Below are 16,771 nucleotides of genomic sequence, written 5' to 3'. Positions count from 1 at the left end.
TCTGTTTCTCCCTCTTCCTCTCCCCCACCTCCTGCTCATTCTCTCTTTCTCTGTCAAATAAATCTTAAAAAAAAATAATAATTTTGAAAGAAGTGTTTAACATCTAGTCCTATAAAAGTCAAAGCATTCTATATTTGAATGACTTTACATGTTTCTCTGTGGAATGAAAGAAAATTCAGAGTGGTATTAGATAATAGTAGATGTAATTAAGTATATTCATAGTATGTGTTTTGAAGTTTTGCACACAAGTATAAAATCACATTTCTCATTTTTCAAATTTGCCAAATTTTGTTACTAAAACTTGTAAAAATAAAGAACCTGGTAAACAGTGAAGTCTCATTATATAGGCAGTCCCTTGAGGACCTAGAGAGTGGCTCTGGCGAGTGTGCTGTAGTTGGCCTTCTCCATCACTGCTCATTGTACATGAGAGGGTCCTTTACCTCAGTAGAAGAGAGCTTAAGTTTTCCTTTAATGGTTTCAGAGCAGGGGCAACACAGCAAGTACACTTAGGTTTTGGAAACGTCAAATCCATGGTTTATTTAACCTATAGTCTCACTTATACCAGTGCTTTTTTCAGCAGTATTGGTAGCAGGTTTGCTGCCAAATAGTAGTAAAGTACATTTTTTGCAAAGGATGATGCTATTTAGAGTCTGAAGATATCAAGTCTGTCGTGGGCATAGTCCTCATGCTGTCAAGAGCTTATTCTTCTTCTTGATAAAGGTGTACTGCCATTTTTTCCATTTAGCTGTTTCCATTTAGCTGTTCCACATCACCAGTTTGCCAGTCACCTGACCAGAGTATGTCCTGGGTCAGCAAAGAGACTTAGCCGATGTGAATGGACTGAAACAAGTTACAACTAGAAACTTAACTAACGGGCAGCTGGTATCCAAGCGGCTAAGCATCTGCCTTCTGCTCAGGTTGTAATCCTGTAGTCCTGTGGTCTTGGGATCGAGTTCCACATTGGGCTCCGTACTCTGCAGAGAGCTAGCTGGCTTCTCCCTCTGCCTCTGCCTCTCTTTCCCTCTGTCTCTCATGAATGAATAAATAAAATCTTTTTAAAAAAACATATTAAAATACCCAACTTAGAGGGGTTTGGTATCATATCTTTGAATATGAATAACATATATATTATTTGTTTCCATGAGAACAGCTTTCAATTTTGATGAATTATGTATAATTATCATTTTAAAAATAAAATTCTGGGGGTGCCTGGATGGCTCAGTCAGTTAAGCATCCAACTCTTGATTTCGGCTCAGGTCATCATCACAGGGTCGTGAGATTGAGCCCCATGTCAACTTCCATGCTGTAGAGCTTGCTTAAGATTCTCTCCCTTTGCCCTTCCCCAACTCCCTCCCTCTCTTTCCCCTCTCCCTCTCTTTTAAAAAATAAATAAAATAGAACAGTCTGTGCAAATTCAAGGCTCTAAGGTTAGTTCCACCACAGGTGCTCCTTTTTAGGGTGAAGTGGCTTTATTTTTATACTTGTCTTTTTATTAAATGAAGTTAACAAGTGCCCACAGGCAAGTCTATTCTGGGTACCAATAATTAGAAAGGCAAAATTAGATTTTTCTTCTTCTAATCCTGCCAACCCCTCAGATATCTTGCCTGGAATAGTAACAAATGGAACTCTCAATGTGGAAATGAACTATAGGTCCTTTCTAGTTGTTTCAACTAAGAAGAGATTCTACAATACAAGGAATTCACTCAGACACAGATTGCGCTCTCACTTTCTCTGTGCAGCTCCCATTATATAAGACTAACCAACATGTTCTCTTTTCTCTTTGCTTCCCAGGGCTATTGTGGCACTAGTGTACAATGTGTTGAAGGCATTTATGGAAATGAACAGCACCATGTTTGATGAGCTGACAGCCACATACAAGTCAGATCGTCAGCGGTAACTTTTTAAAGCTTTTTTGTCAGCTGTGCATAAAACTGTTGGGTTCTTTCCTTGCTCTTTGCTGCAGTTGCCTCATTGCACCCTAAATCATTAGCACAGTTATATTTATTTACATGTTCATTTTTGCATGCTCATTAGCTGTGTCTTTATTAGTGTGCCACTCAGTAACAAAGTATCATTTTAAGAAAGGCTTTTTTCCTCCTTTCCTTCTGTAATGTTTCTCTTCTGCCTTAGGGTTAAAGGCCTGGCATGTAACTGATACTTCAAGCGCATTGAGGGGACCATCAGGTGGTTTGTCATCTGAGTTCACACCCATCCTGAACTTACTTGAACTAGAATTGGGCAGATCTTGTGTACTTCAGTCCAGCACCAAGAAGGATGAGGCATCAAATTTATTTAGCTCCTAAAAAAAAAAAAAAGAAAAAAAAATTATTTAGCTCCTTAGCCCAGAACTAACTTACTACTCTTGCACACAACAAATTTATTGGGATTTAAAGGACAGTGGAAAGAACATGAAGGTCAAGAGTCTGGTATTATACAAATATTAAAATGTTTGAGACCAAAAAGGAAGAAAAACCAGTTGACCTCTTTACATAAATGCTTATGGCTTAGAAAAGCCTTTTTTGGTTTCATATACATTAGTTTTCAACTTTATTATTTCTCGTTCAACATGTCCAACTGTATTCCAGAAGATATTGTCTTGGTCCATTTGTGCTGCTACAACAAACAGACATTTATGCTGTGACACCAAATAACGCATAGCTTTTAAACAGCAGAAATTTATATCTCTCCGAGTTCTGGAGGCAGGAAGCTAAGATTGTGGTGCCAGCATGGTTGGATAAGGGCCCTCTTTCTGATTCATGGCCAGCACTTTCTTTCCAAGTCCTCACATGATAGAAAGGACAAGGAATCTCTGTGGGATCTCTCTTATAAGGTCATTGATGCCATTCATGAGGGCTCCAACCTTATGACCTAATTATCTCCCAAAGGCCCAGCTACTGAGCCCATCACCTTTGAGGGTGAGGATCTCAACTGAGGAATTGGGGGTAGGACAGGACACAGATACTTAGACTGTGGCATTGGTATACTTGGAGAACTTGAGGAAAATCTAGAGAGCTTGTTAGTAGTGGGCTTCTAATTTGGCTTTGATCCAGAAGCAAATGTCAGCTTTATTTATTATAAAACCATGGACTTTAGAAGATCCCAGCAATGCGTACAAGTGTTCATGCCCAAGACCTTGCCGAACCTCCTGAACAAAGCTATGTGTGGTTCCTTCGCTGCTTTGCTTTCCCTGATTTTGCATGTGTTACCTGCATTTTACTGATAAAAAGAGCAGTGTGGGGAAAGGTATGGTGGTGGGGCAAAGGACTATCACAGTGATTTCTATATAATACTAGAATAAAATCAGTTATGGGGTATGTTGTGCCATACTTGTAATTTAAAGAACTTTTAACTGTTTACATTTGTTGTAAATCACTACATTTATAACCCTCCTTGTCTCAAACTTCAAGTCTTTAAGAATTTTATCTAAGTAGAGGAAATAAAGGGCACATTCTCATATTGTGGCATACCATTAAAGAGTGTGTTGTACATAATGTCTTTTTGTTAATAGCGACTGAAAACCCATAATTATTATCCCAGTTCAATAAGGATTAAATAAAACTCTGTAGAATTCCATTAAGAGAAATAAAGACCTTATTCCTAAAATTATCAAATTGAATTAAATTAATTCATATTTAATGAATTTTAGTAGTAAAACTGTTTTCTGATCATTTATCATTTAAACTAAACAGACCGGGCATCCCGGGTGGCTCAGCGGTTTGGCGCCGCCCTCAGCCCAGGGCGTGATCCTGAAGACCCGGGATCGAGTCCCACATTGGGCTCCCTGCATGGAGCCTGCTTCTCCCTCTGCCTGTGTCTCTGCCTCTCTTCCTCTGCATCTCTCTGTGTCTTTCATGGATAAATAAATAAAATCTTTTAAAAAAATAAATAAATAAACTAAACAGACCGAATTCTTGGAAAAGATACCTATTGACCAAGGGGTCCAGGAATGGACACAGCAAAGTTAATTCTGGTGCATTAGAATGACTTACCATGAACAGACTTTCTTAATGAGACCAGGATTTTTTTTAAAGGAAGGATAGTATTTTGTCAAATGAGTGATAGAAGATTGTACTGACTAGATGGAAACATTGGCTTCTCCTTGGATGTGGGAATAGGCAAAGAGAAAAACGATTTATTTGGTGCTATTAGAGAAGAGCTGCATGAAGGGGTTCACTTCTGGATAGCACCAAATTTAAGGTTCAGTTCAGATCAAATTTTAATACAAATCTGAAAATGGTGGGTGGAATAAATAACTAGCACTGTTAGATACATATGCCAGCATTAGTGCTGTGTGAAAATGAAATTGGGGGAGAATTTGACAGTATCTGTTGCATGACAGTGTGGTTAAACTTTGAAATTCCTACCTACAGGGAGAGAGAAAAGTAGGAAAGAATGGGATGACAGTAACTATTTCAGAAATATTTAGAATTTTTGAAGATAAAGTTGTCAGTATAAAAGATGTGCAATAATTCAGCATAAAGTTCATCTGGAAGAAAAGCCCCACAGGATAAATTGTATTGATGAATGCCATAAAACTCTTGATCAAAGATAAGAAGAACCAAAAAGAGAAAACACCCATAAGCTTAATGCCAAACTTTTTGAAGACTACTTGTAAAACCTACATGAGGAAAAAATATATCAAAGGGGCAGTTATTATTAGATAATCTCTTCAAACTTTCCTGGTTGTTTACCTTATATTCTGTTTTCTCCCCAGTGAGAAAAAGAAAGAAAAAGAGCGTGAAGAACTGTGGAAAAAACTGGAGGATCTGGAATTAAAGAGAGGTCTTAGACGTGATGGCATAATTCCAACCTAACAGAAATAATGACAGCAACATCACTAACCTGTGGAGTCACACATTTATGTAGTAGAAGATGGAGCAACAGTTTTCTGTATTGTGCAACTTTGCAGTAGATTTCACATTTGTTTCATTATTACAACAGCACTGTATATACCTGTCTCTAAGTAAAGGAAAAAAAATAAGGACTTCAATCCAAAGTTTGGACAGTAGATAGACTTCTCAGAACTTTGCAAACATAATCATTGTTCTAACCCTCTTTAAAAAACAAAAAGCAGTCTTCAAAGATATGTTGATGAAATTGCTATGTTAAAATTCTATTATCAGGAGTTCCTTATTTATCCTTAGCAGAGAGTATGAAACAATTTTCAAATGTGAACAATCTTAAATTTAGCTTGTCTTTCTGCTAAGCTGTTAAATGTATTTATAGTAATGGAAGAAAAAAAAAGACTGTCATTTCCTTATAAGTTTGTATAACATCCTCCTCTGGATAACTTGACTGTAATTTAACATCTTTTCCTTTTGCACATCTTCATGAATTGAATGTCCATGTGGAATGGGGCCAGGAATTGTAAAGGTCCCTGATAAAAGTCTTGTTTTACTGGAGTGAACATCTTTCCAGTAACCAGGTAGTCCTGGTACTCCTTTAGTTTTAAAATTAGGAGTAAAAGAGAAGAGGTGATAAACATAGTAGGGAAGGGAATTTTGGATTCATGCATCAGTTTATGGTGAATCCAAATCAATGTCTTGAATCCTTTGAAAACAGGCACTGGGATATCCTAGGCTTCAGTACCCGACCAGTATTAGTTGCATACATCACTGAACATACATACCAGAGATGTTTGAGAAATGTCAGAAAACATCCTTTTGGACCATTTTGTAATAAGAAAGACAAACACTAAACAGTACAACCATGAAATTGATTGCCAGGATTGTGAATCTAATTGGGAAGAGAGTTGAGCAAACAGCTTGGACTGTTTGGAGTTGTTGCCTTACTTTTTAATATGTATTTATAAAGTATTCCAGCAAAAGAGGATGTAGCCTCTGGGAAAACAAACAAACATATTACAGTGTTTTTTGTAGATTCTCGTTCTATATCTCATCACAGCGCCAGCCCTGTTTTTAGCCGGAAAGGATTCAGGATAAATATTACTATGCATTCTGAATTGGATGCGTATTCCTAACTACTGTATTTGTTACCAAAAGTGGTTCTACAAATGCTACTGAAAAAAATCTGAAAATCCCTAATGTCCTGAGTATTAATAATAAAGTTTAAAAATGCTTTTATATCAAAGGTGCATTGTGACCAAATTGTTTAAGAAAAAAACAAAAAACAAAATTTAGGGCTGTATTACATATATCTTATTGGCTCTCTGCTTTGTATTTAAAAGAGGAATCTTACATTTCGGGGAGATATATGCTGATGAAATTTGTGTCCAGTATGTACTTACCTGATGCGGTTGCATTATTATGTACTGAAAGATATGTGTTTTGGAATTTATTTTCAGGATGCTTTTGCTTGTTATGGACGTGGCAGCAGTGAGTTGATAATCCTAAACCATCATCTCCAGCAGTATTCAAGGCATAGAGCTGATTCTGTGTTCATGTATGGAATTGTGATAGTAGCAAACATGAACATATTGAACTGTTGTTGCTCTTAATAGAAATATAATATCAATATGGACTTGTATATTCTCTTCCTTCCACTTAAATATAAAGTAGAATATGCAGTTTCATTATTTCTAAGAAAAAGGAAAAAAAAAAAAAGGCTGACCTTTCTCCCCTATAAGTGTTTCAGGATTATCAGGTCACAGTTTTTGCATAAAAGTCAACTAATTATGGATATTGTCATCTCAGTAACTCTGTAAAACAAAAACAAAACTTGGCTATGTTAATTTTGAAAAAGAAACAGCAGTAAAAGAGTCATATGCAACACCCAACACAACATGGTTTAATGGAATGAAGAGATTAAAAAAAAAAAACATTAATGGGGATTCAATGTAAAGCTGGCAGAGGCTGCCGAAACGAAACAACTTAATTAAAAGTGCTGGAGCAAAGGTGCAAGTTCAAACACTAAAGATAAAAAATAAATTTGTAACAAATCATCTCCTTTAGCCCTTTTGATTTGAGCCCATTAGTTTTACTGTGCATTATTACATTTGTTTTTGATTGTATAAACTTTGTTTGCCATTAATTCATCTTTTTAGATAGAAGACATTAAAAGCACAGGTTTATGAAATATCTCTGCCCATTACAATGAAATGCAGTCATTTGAAATGAGAAAGACGAGGACCCTGTTTTGCACCTTTCCCAACCTCTGAGTCATGGTGAGGACTGCACAGATACCCTGGATATTAATTCTGTATGTTGATCATTCCAAACTGAGAAGAACAAAGCCAAATTTTAGACATACAGAAGCAATTATAAATCTATGTCTAAAATGTATAGGGCAACTTCTGAGAAGAAACACTGTCTTTTCTATTTTAACCGAAAGTGACAATGTGACATTTGTCATGTTGTGTCCGGTGACGCAGAGAAACTGAGGTAATCTGACTGTTGCACTATGTGACATAGTTAAGGCTGTACTTGCTGCATTTACAGCAGCTCTCTCTATCTCTCTCTCTCTCTTTCTCTCTCCCCCCCCCCCACATTTCTGCTGTTGCTGCAACTTGAGTTAATTGTGACAAATGCATCTTTGTGTTATATTTTGTTCGCTTCATAATTTCCAGAACTATATATAAATATATTTTTTAAATAGCAAATATTATAGTTAGTCAGTGATGATCACTCCAACCTCATCCCTACCATATTGGTTTCAGGGGTAGGATAAAGAGTGTCTTTGGAAGAACAAAACCAAACCAAACCAAACCCTGTGGTTTAGAATGATGCTGGGGCCTGGATTGTTGGCCCAGAACAACCATGTGAGTGAATTGACCCATCTCATACTTTGAATCAAGCATGCATTCCTTTTCTCATTGTGCAAGTGTCCCCAGTTGTTTCCCTTCAGTGTTTAGTTTTCGTTCTTTTAAATTTTATTATATTTTGCTCTCCCTGACATCTGTTTTTTATAAAATAAAATAAAAAATAAAAAAAGTAAGAAATAAATAATACCCTTGATGCCGCTGGATACTCACAAGCAGGGTTATGCTCCTTCATCTTGGGCTTGCTTGCCTAAATGGAAGGGTTTAATTTATTTTGTACCTCCTTCTATGCGTGGGACAGTCCAGGGTGCAGAGCCAGGATTGTTTGTAATTGCACCTGCTATACTTAAATGTGTATAGCCCTAGGCTCAATCACACTATGGAAAGAAAAAAAAAGTATATTTAGAGCTTTAAAAGCTTTTTTATTTTTTTGTGGGGGTTGGGGTGGGGTGGGGAAGGGAAGATGTATGGATGTTATTGGCATTTTTAAGTGTTCAGAGTTTTTTGTGTTTTTTTTTTTTTCTCTTGTTTTGTTCTTTCCCAATTTAATTAGGTGCACTGAGCTGGCCCAGGAAATGAAGAGATTCTCTCTTTTGATGCTATAACCAATGTTATCACAAAGTTATGCCACCTATAGCAAAAAGGTGGCACCAGACATGATCAGTGGTATTTTATTTGCACATCGATATTTTTATTTTTATATTCTGGCTCAGCTGCTTCTCTGAGTGAAGTTAAGGAATGACCCACAAAGGATTTTTGTAGTAGGCATATTGGCAACGCATTTTCTATTTCTTGGTATTTAATTTTGAAAATCTAAAAGGATTGTGCATCTTGAGAGAAAGTTGAGCAAATTTTGATCTAGTGGAATGTTAATTTGTGCTGCTTCTTGTGCACGATAGCAGCAGTAGTATCTCTCTTGGAAATAAACATCCCATTTTATGATGTCTATGAATATAGGTTTCCTTTTCTTCCCTGCCTCCTTCCCACCCTCTTTTTTTCCCTTCCCTCCTTTCTTCCCTCCCATCCACCCTCCCCTCCCCTCCCCTCCCCTCCCCTCCCCTCCCTCCCCTCCCCTTCCCTTCCCTTCCCTGTCTTTACTTTTTTTTGAAATCACTTATTGTAAATAAGTTGTAATCCAGACCTCATGTATCAGTGGGGAACTTTCAAATATAAATATTACCAATACATTTTCTGGTTGTTGTCTGATTTTTGATTGAGGTATAATGAGAATGACATATCCATTGCTTTTGGTTTGAGAATTTCGCTTTAGCTTCATAAATCTTTTGGTACTTTAGTATTTCATTGTTTTAGCAGGAGAGGGCAGCAAAAGTTTATTTTTCCTGTTAGAAATGCTGTGATTCATATTGGTTTTAAACTTAATTGTGTGCGCGCGCGCGCGCGCGCGTGTGTGTGTGTGTGTGTGTGTTTAAAACAGCATCTGTTTGTGGGTAGAGGTAAAAATGAAACATTTTTTATATGAAAAGTTGCATATGAAAATTATGGACTGGTTCAACCAGACAATGAAGACTTCTGATCCACATCAAAATTAAAATGCCACAAAACAATCCTCCAGCTCTGGCTAAAATATGCTACTTCCTTTTCAAACACAACAAAATGCAAGCTGGGTCTTAAACACTTGGAGTTTAAAATGTCTTTCTTTGAAAATGATTTACTTTCTTCAAAGTGGTAACAGAAACAAAAATGAAGGTGCTCCCAAAGGGAAATGTAACCTTCTCCTTTCACAGACGTGTGAGAGGTTCTGTACTGTGGGTGCATCCTAATAAAGAAGCAGTGAAGAGTTTTCAGATGCCTGGCTGTGTTTGTTTGTTTGTTTGCTGTTTCTGACCCCTGTGGCCTTTTGAGCCATACAAATAATAGATTTGAACAACTTAGTTATGAGGCAATAGGTTGGTACATTCAGGCTTTCATCTTGAGAAAATTGGTTGTGATTAGGGGGATATAATGTTGGAGAGTGGTCCAGTGTCTTGCTGTGCGACAGACTACTCCAAAACTTAGAGGCATGGCCCCAGCAGTTAACTGTTTTGCTCAAAATATACAGTTTGGGTGGGCTTGGCAATAAGTGTGCACTTGGGTTAATCAAGAGGAGCAGGAGAATTCACTTCCAGCATGGCTCACTCACATGGCTGACAAGCTGGTGCTGATTGTTGCCTTGGAGTTCAGCCAGAGGCCTCAGTTCTCAAGACAGGAGTTTCCTTATGGGGCTTCCTTGAGCCTCCTCATAGTGTGGCAACCGGGTTCTAAAAATGACAGGAAGGGGAAATTGCCAATTCTTTGATGCCTGGGCCTACAAACTCATGGTATTACTTCTGTCATATTTTATTGGTCAAGCATTTACAGGGTCTGCTCAGATTCAAGTAGAGGGAACATAGACCTCACTGATGGAACAAGAGGAGTGTCATCTTTCATCAGTGCTTTAAAGCATTTGATTTAGGTGTGATCTCTCTTGGCTAATTAAATAATCAGATTTGGAACTATGTAATCAGTGTTTAATGTTCAGGTAAACTCTTGAGTTGGGGAGGGAGAAACCTTGTAAATTCAACAAGTTTTGTATTTCAAAACAACCATTTGTAACATCTGAAGATCACCCTGTTGGCAAGTTACAAGGAGAAGAAACTGGTCACACAGAATTGTAGGGTTAAAAGAAATCTTAAGTTTGTTTCAATGGAATATATAACTTTGTATTATATTGCCTCCTGACTCTAAATAAATATTTATAATAATGGAGACAAAGTAAATGTTACAGTCCAATTCTCGTTTCCCAGATTTTTATATAATAGTGTCTCCTGTTGGTTTCTATTAGATCAAATTCACATTAGGTATTTTTTTTAATTGAGACCAAACTATGGGAGAGCTAAGCGGAATTAAAATTTAATTTTTTAATGATACTTGTTCATTATATAATTCTTTAAAAAGGCAGATTAAAAAAAAAAGTCTCGTAGCTCCTTGCTGCCCCCCAAACCTAAAAGTCTGCTATAAGATACATACATTTATTGGTTGGTTGGACCAGTGTTTATCGATTGGCTCTGTTCATAGTCTTGCCCACACTCTGATGTTCAGATATTCTGTTTCTTTATTCTCTAGTTCACCTCTTTTGAGATCATACTCTGAATTAATCATGTAATTTGAGACAAACTTTGCCACTACTAGATGATGTAAGGGCTCAGAACCAGGATGGATGTCAGGCACGGCTCCCTTCATCCTCGCCAAAGCTCTCAGACAAGTTGTCTCTGGCTGGAGCACCCAATATGAAGACTATGGACTTGGAAATCAGAGACCCTTGGCATCATTGGAGTTCTTGCTATTTTCAGCTGGGTGGCTTTAGAAAGTTTCTTGATCTAAGCCTCAGTTCCCTTTGTAAAATGCAGGCAAAATGATACTTACTTTATTCCTTTAAAATTGTTTAAAGATTTTATTAATTGTCACAGAGCACAAGTAGGTGGAGCAGCAGGCAAAGGGAGAGGGAGAAGCAGGCTCCTCACTGAGCAGGGAGCCCCATGCTCTACAAGGGACTCGATTCCGGGACCCCAGGATCATGTCCTGACCTGAAGGCAGATGTTTAACCGACTGAGCACCCAGGTGTCCCAAAATGGTATTTATTTTATAGTGTGGTTGTATTACATTAGATAATATGTATAAAGCAATTAACACGAAGCTTGACACATGGAAACCTGGAATTATTTACCGGCAATAATTGTCAGTGTTGTTTATGGTAATGACTTAAATATGAACAAATAATCACAATAGCTGCCATTTATCAAATCTGTATGCCTTATATCATGCAGAATTTTATATTCATCATTAGATTTTCACAACAATCCTGGGATAGAAGTTATGCCCATTGTATGGATAAGATAGCTGAGGCTTAGAGATGTTAAGTAATCTTTGTGAGCTCACACAAATACCAAGGACTGAAGGAAGATTCTGACTCTAAATTGCTCTCTGGAGCAATGATCACAAAACAGTGATCTCTGTACGATAGGATGCGTTATTCTGAGGACATGCTCAAGTTTTATGCCCCGTAAAAGACTGAAATTTTCTCTCTTGCAAGAAATAACTATTTCATTCATCCTTGCATTTCCACTCACCACTCTGTTCTAGGAGCTACCCCAAACTTCAAGTTCTTTATCCCAACCCCTTCTACTTTAACTTGAGTAGAAAATGAGATTATTAGCTACATGCTTCAGTTTTTCAGTCTGACTCATAAACTTAGCTGTTTTAGCACCTGTCCCCACGGGCTTCTCCGCAGCACCCTAGGAAGAGGTCCCTTCCAATCTTGGCTAACACCTCTTTGCAGGGCCCTGCATTCCACTCCTTATTTTCTGTTGCACTGTCAGTTGTATTCTCTTTGAATTATTGTTTGAAAAAATATTGTATCCTCATGGAAAAAATTCTCAAAGGCATAAAGTAAATGTCTTTTCACCCTTAAATCCTTAGTTTCTCCCTTAAGGTAATCACTATTCAAATTTTTTTTTTTTTAAAAACATTTTTTTAAATTTATTTATGATAGTCATACAGAGAGAGAGAGAGAGAGAGGCAGAGACACAACAGGCAGAGGGAGAAGCAGGCTCCATGCACCAGGAGCCTGATGTGGGATTCGATCCCGGGTCTCCAGGATCGCGCCCTGGGCCAAAGGCAGGCGCCAAACCGCTGCGCCACCCAGGGATCCCCAAATTTTTTTGTTTTGTGTTTGTGTTTTGGAGAAGCCAACTTTAGTGAGATAGAGTTTACATGCCATAAAATTTGCCCACTTAAAGTAAGTGAGTCAGTGTTTTTAGTATATTCATAGTTCTGCAACCACTACCACTAATTTTATAAAACTTTCATTACCTGAAGACAATAACCCTTCAAACTCATTTGCAGTTACTGTCCCTTCCTACATAGTCCCTGCCCCCCAGCCCAAGGCAGCCATTACCTATTGTCTCAATAGATTTGTCTCTTCTGTATTTTTCATATAGTTGGCATCATACAATACGTGGCCTTTTGTGATGGGCTTCTTCAACTTGACATAATGTTTGCAAGGTCCATTCACGTAGCATGTATTAGCGGTTCATTTCTTTTTATTATGAAATGATTCTACATTTTGTGAATTTACCATATTTTGTTTTAAAGGTTTTTTGTAGTCTTCAAGAAAACTTTTACTGTACATCTCAGCATAATTATACTCTTAAAATCTTAAAGTTTTATGCTGATGGGATTACCTATTGTTCTGCCTTTGTTCCCCCTTCATCAGATTTTATTATGAAAATTTTAACCATAAAGCCGAAGTGAAAGAATCTTACCGTGAATGCTATATATTAACCATTAGCATTTTACCACATTGGCATTTATCACCTTTGTATCCATTTATCTTTGATCCATCCATTAATTCATTTTATTTTAAAAATGCATTTCAAAGTAAATGTAGGCCTAAGTAAACTTTACTCCTAACTATTTTAGCATGTGTATCAATAATTTAATATTCGTTTACAATTATTTTGTGGTATAATTTACATACAGTGAAATGAATTAACAAATCCATATATCTGTATAATCTGAATTCTTACCAGGATATAGAACATTACCATCATCTCAGAAACTTCCTTATGCCCCTTCCCAGTTAATTCCTAACATTCTCTGACATGAGAGAACTAATGTAACCTTTTCTCGCCATTGATTAGTTTTTGCCTGTTCAGAATATCCTAAAAGTAGAATCATGCAGTATGTGTTCTTTTGTGTAAGGCTTTTTTTACACACATTTTGGAGATTAATCCACATTGATGCATGTGTCAACTATTAATTCCTTTATATTGTTTTTTTTAAAGATAGATTTATTTTATTTATTTATTTATTTATTTATTTATTTATTTATTTATGATAGACACAGAGAGAGAGAGAGAGAGAGAGAGGCAGAGACACAGGCAGAGGGAGAAGCAGGCTCCATGCTGGGAGCCCGATGCGGGACTTGATCCCAGGACTCCAGGATCGCACCCTGGGCCAAAGGCAGGTGCCAAACCGCTGAGCCACCCAGGGATCCCCCTATTCCTTTATATTGTTGAGTAGTATTCCATTATACAAATATACCACAGTTTATCCAGTCTCCTGTTAATGGACACATGGTTGTTTACAATTGTTGGCTTCTGTGAACGAAGGTGCTATGAATGGTCTTGTACAAGTTTTCTTTGTGGATATGTTTCTAATTTTCTTGCAGATATATTAAGGGGGAATTTTAGGGTCAAATGGAAGTATACATTTAGTTTTATAAGACTCTGGGAAGGTGGCAGAGTAGGAAGCACCAGGAATCTGTCTTCCCACCTAGACAACAATTACACTGGCAATATCTGTCTGATGTAACTGTTTTGGAACTCTGGAGTCTACTGGAGGCTTGCAAATTGGAGAGGAAGTTGTGGAGGGTAAATGACAGTTAATTCTGATCAATTTCAGCATTTATTACAGTAGCAGTTACCCATCCTCCACCCCAGCCACATGGCAGGCATGTACTCTTGGAGCAACTTGCATACAATACGCAGGCACTAGGGTGGGAAAAGGGGGATCTGTCCTCCAAATGTTGGAAATGCATATTTGAATTGCTGATTGCTGCTTCTGATCACCAAGACACAAAAAGGCAGGCAGCCATTGTTTTTGCATCTCCCCCCATTCTTCCAAGTCCCTCCCCTCTAACTGAAGTGACTTCCAGAGGATTTAGAGAGCCTTTTTTAGCTCTCCTTTATGTTTTGCTTTGCCCCCTTTTAGAAGCTAGCCATTGAAGGTCAAGACATTTAAAAATAACTGCATATGCATGGAAAATTGGAACGTGACCACAAAAGCCCCAGGAAAAACATGTAAAAGACCTGGGAAGACATTAAGTTTACAAGCCAGACTGATCCTCAGCATAGAAACAGTGTACAACAATTAAAATGACAACAAACAAAAACTAACAAAATAGAGCAAACCCTAGAGAAGGGAGAGTATCCGATTTCCAGTGTTCCCACATCATTAGATTCAAATGGCTATGTTCATCAAAAAAATTACAAGGCATACTAAGAAGGGAAGATACGGCCCATTCAAGAAAAAAATAAATTATGAAAAAGACATAATGGCAAGTATAAAGACTAGATAAAGACTTTAAAACAACTGTCTTAAAGGTGCTCAAATAAAGAGGAATGTGTGAAAAAAATCAAAATAAAATGTGAGCAAAATGGAAATATCAATAAAGAGAAAACTAAAACAACTCAAAAGAAATTGTGGAGCTGAAAGTTACAATAACTGAAATGAAAAATTCCGTAGAGAGATTCAAAGGTAGATTTGAGGAGGCAGAAGAATCAATGAATTCAAGGATAGGACAATAGAAATTATTGAGGCCAGGGAACAGAAAGTAAAAAGATTGAGGAAAAGTGAATAGAACATAAGTGGGACACCACTAGTAGACCAACATATGAATCATGGGAGTTCCAGAAAGAGGAAAGAGCAGAGAATATTTAAGGAAATAAAAACTGAAAACTTCCTAAATTTAATGAAAGATCTGAAAAGAAATCTCCAAGAAGTTCTATGAACTCCAAGTAAGAGGAATTCAAAGGGACTACACTGAGACACATTATAATCAAACTGTAAAGACAAAGAATCTTGAAAGAGAGAATACTGAAAGCAACTAGAGAGAAGCAAATCATCACATACAAGGGATCCTCAACAAGATTATCAACAGATTTCTCATCAGAAACTTTGGAGGCCAGAAGAAGTGGGCTAATACATTCAAATGTTAAAAGGAAGAAAAAAAAAATCAACAAAGAATTCTATATCTGGGAAAACTACTTCAAAAGAGAGAGAAATTAAGACATTCCCAGATAAATAAAAACTGAGGGCATTTGTGACCATTATACCTGCCCCACAAAAAGTGCTCAAGGGAGTCCTGCAGGGTGAAATGGAAGGACAACGGACCATAATCCAGAGCTGTACAGAGAAAGATCTCAATAAAGGTAAGGACATGGGCAATTATAAAAGCTAGAATTATCATAACAATGATTTGTAACTGTGCTTTCTGTTTGTTTTCTACCCGATTTAAGAGACTAAAACATTTAGAGGAAAAAAATTAGAACTATCTGAAAAGGAAATTACAAACACTAACAATTCCACATAACAAATAGCATCAAAAAGAATAAAATTCTTAGGAATTAACTGAGGAGGCAAAGATTTGTACAATGAAAACTATAAAGCAATGCTGAAAGAAATTAAAGAAGACATATAAATGGTAATATATACCATGCTCATGGATCAGAAGACTTGATAGTGTTAAGATGTCAATACTACCCAAAGTGATCTACAGATTCAGTGCACTTATTATCAAAATACCAATGAAGTTTTTTGTAGAAATAGAAAAATCCATTAAAAAAAAAATCCATGTGGAGGGGTACCTGGGTGGCTCAGTGGTTGAGTGTCTGCCTTTGGCTCAGGTCATGATCCTGGGGTCCTGGGATCAAGTCCCACATCAGGCTCCCTGCAAGGAGCCTACTTCTCCCTCTGCCTGTCTTTGCCTTTCTCTCCATGTCTTTCATGAACAAATAAGTAAAATCTTTAAAAAATAAAAACCCATGTGGAATCTCAAGGAACCCTGAATAGACAAAACAATCTTGAAAAAGAACAAAACACACTTTCTGATTTTAAGACTTACTACAAAGCTACAATAATCAAAGCAGGATGGTGGTACTGCCATAAAGACACACGTAAAAGACCAATTGAACAGAATAGCCCAGAAATAAACCCTCACACGTATGGCCAAATGATTTTGCCAAGGATACCAAGACCATTAGATGGAGAAAGGACATTGTTTTCAACAAGCAGTGCTGGGAAAACAATATCCACATAGCAAAGAATGAAGTTGTACCATTTCTTAACACCATATAAAAATATTAACTCAAAATGGATCAAGAACCCAAATGTAAGACCTTAAAGAATAAAACTCTTAGAAGGAAACATGGGACAAAAACCTTTGTGACGTTAGATTTGGCAGTGATTTATTGGCTATGATATCAAAGACACAGATAACGAAAGAAAAAATAGACA

General features: G+C 37.1%; 1 protein-coding gene across 3 annotated transcripts in view; it reads left to right on the top strand.

The window, feature by feature from the left end:
* Positions 1-9,518, top strand: part of PPP2R5E (protein phosphatase 2 regulatory subunit B'epsilon) — a 145,194-nt gene extending 135,676 nt beyond the window's left edge. For 2 of the 3 annotated variants that reach the window (XM_072838868.1, XM_072838867.1), the window contains exons 13-14: positions 1,792-1,893; positions 4,715-9,518. In XM_072838868.1, coding sequence (XP_072694969.1) covers positions 1,792-1,893; positions 4,715-4,814 — 202 coding nt within the window. In that variant the 3' untranslated portion in view covers positions 4,815-9,518. The remainder of the gene's footprint in view (positions 1-1,791; positions 1,894-4,714) is intronic. The other variant, XM_072838869.1, reaches the window with a different exon arrangement.
* The last annotated feature ends 7,253 nt before the right edge of the window (positions 9,519-16,771 follow it).

This window comes from Canis lupus, chromosome 9 (assembly GCF_048164855.1).
Source record: "Canis lupus baileyi chromosome 9, mCanLup2.hap1, whole genome shotgun sequence".
Taxonomy (NCBI): Eukaryota; Metazoa; Chordata; class Mammalia; order Carnivora; family Canidae; genus Canis; species Canis lupus.
This window is presented reverse-complemented; position numbering and strand designations above follow the sequence as displayed.